This window comes from Meleagris gallopavo, chromosome 29 (assembly GCF_000146605.3).
Source record: "Meleagris gallopavo isolate NT-WF06-2002-E0010 breed Aviagen turkey brand Nicholas breeding stock chromosome 29, Turkey_5.1, whole genome shotgun sequence".
NCBI classification, from domain to species: Eukaryota; Metazoa; Chordata; class Aves; order Galliformes; family Phasianidae; genus Meleagris; species Meleagris gallopavo.
The window spans coordinates 2192386-2193305 of record NC_015039.2 but is presented as its reverse complement, the minus strand read 5'-3'; the positions used below and the strand labels follow the sequence as shown (position 1 = coordinate 2193305).

At 64.5% G+C, this 920-nt stretch overlaps 1 protein-coding gene across 1 annotated transcript in view; it reads left to right on the top strand.

Moving 5' to 3' along the window:
* The window catches only part of KCNH2 (potassium voltage-gated channel subfamily H member 2), a 27468-nt gene that overhangs the window by 3253 nt on the left and 23295 nt on the right, over positions 1–920 (top strand). Inside the window, exon 3 of the mRNA XM_010724540.2 lies at positions 7–67. Coding sequence (XP_010722842.2) covers positions 7–67 — 61 coding nt within the window. The remainder of the gene's footprint in view (positions 1–6; positions 68–920) is intronic.

Genomic DNA, 920 nt, shown 5'->3' with positions numbered 1-920 from the left:
GAACGGCCGCGCTCCCCCCCCGCAGACACCAACCACTGGGTCACCCCCGGCGCCTGGATCCCGGCAGGTGCGGCCCCACCGCGCTGCCTGAGGGGTCACCGCCCCCCGTGGGGCTGCCGGATGGAGGGGTGGCCACCCCACACGGTGCTGCGATCTTTAGGGGCCCGATGGCACAGTGACCTGGGGAAGGGATCCCTGCCCCCATTCGTGCTGTGCCATTTAGGGGTCGCTGCCCCTCGTGGTGCTGTGACCTGGGCGGGGGAGGGGGTCCTCTGCTCCCTGTGGCACGGTGACCTTCAGGGATCAGCATTCCCTGCGGCACAGTGACCTGGGGGGGGTCCCTGCCCCCCATTCATGCTGTGCCATTTAGGGGTCGCTGCCCCTCATGGCACTGTGACCTTTAAGGGTCACTGCTCCCGTGGCACTGGGACCTGGGGGGGTCACAGCCCCAGGGTGCTCTGATATTTAGGGCTCACTGCCCTCCATGGTGCTGTGACCTGGAGGTGTCCCTGCTCCCTATGGCACAGTGACCTGGGGGGGGGTCAGCACCCCACATAGTGCTGTGATCTTTAGGGGTCACCATTCCCTATGGTACAGGGACTGGGGGGGTCACAGCCCCCATGGTGTAATGAGATGGGGGGATCCCTGCCCCTATCTGTGCTGTGACCTTTAGGGGTCACTGACCTTTGTAGCGCTGTGACCTGGGGAGGGGGGGGGTCCTCTGCTCCCTATGGCACAGTGACCTTCCGGGATCAGCATTCCCTGCTGCACAGTGACCTGAGGGGGGTCCCTGCCCCTATCTGTGCTGTGACCTTTAGGGGTCACCGTTCCCCATGGCACAATGACAGGATGGGTCACAGCCCCCATGGAGCTCTGATATTTAGGGCTCACTGCTCCTCATGGTGCTTTGAACTGGGGGG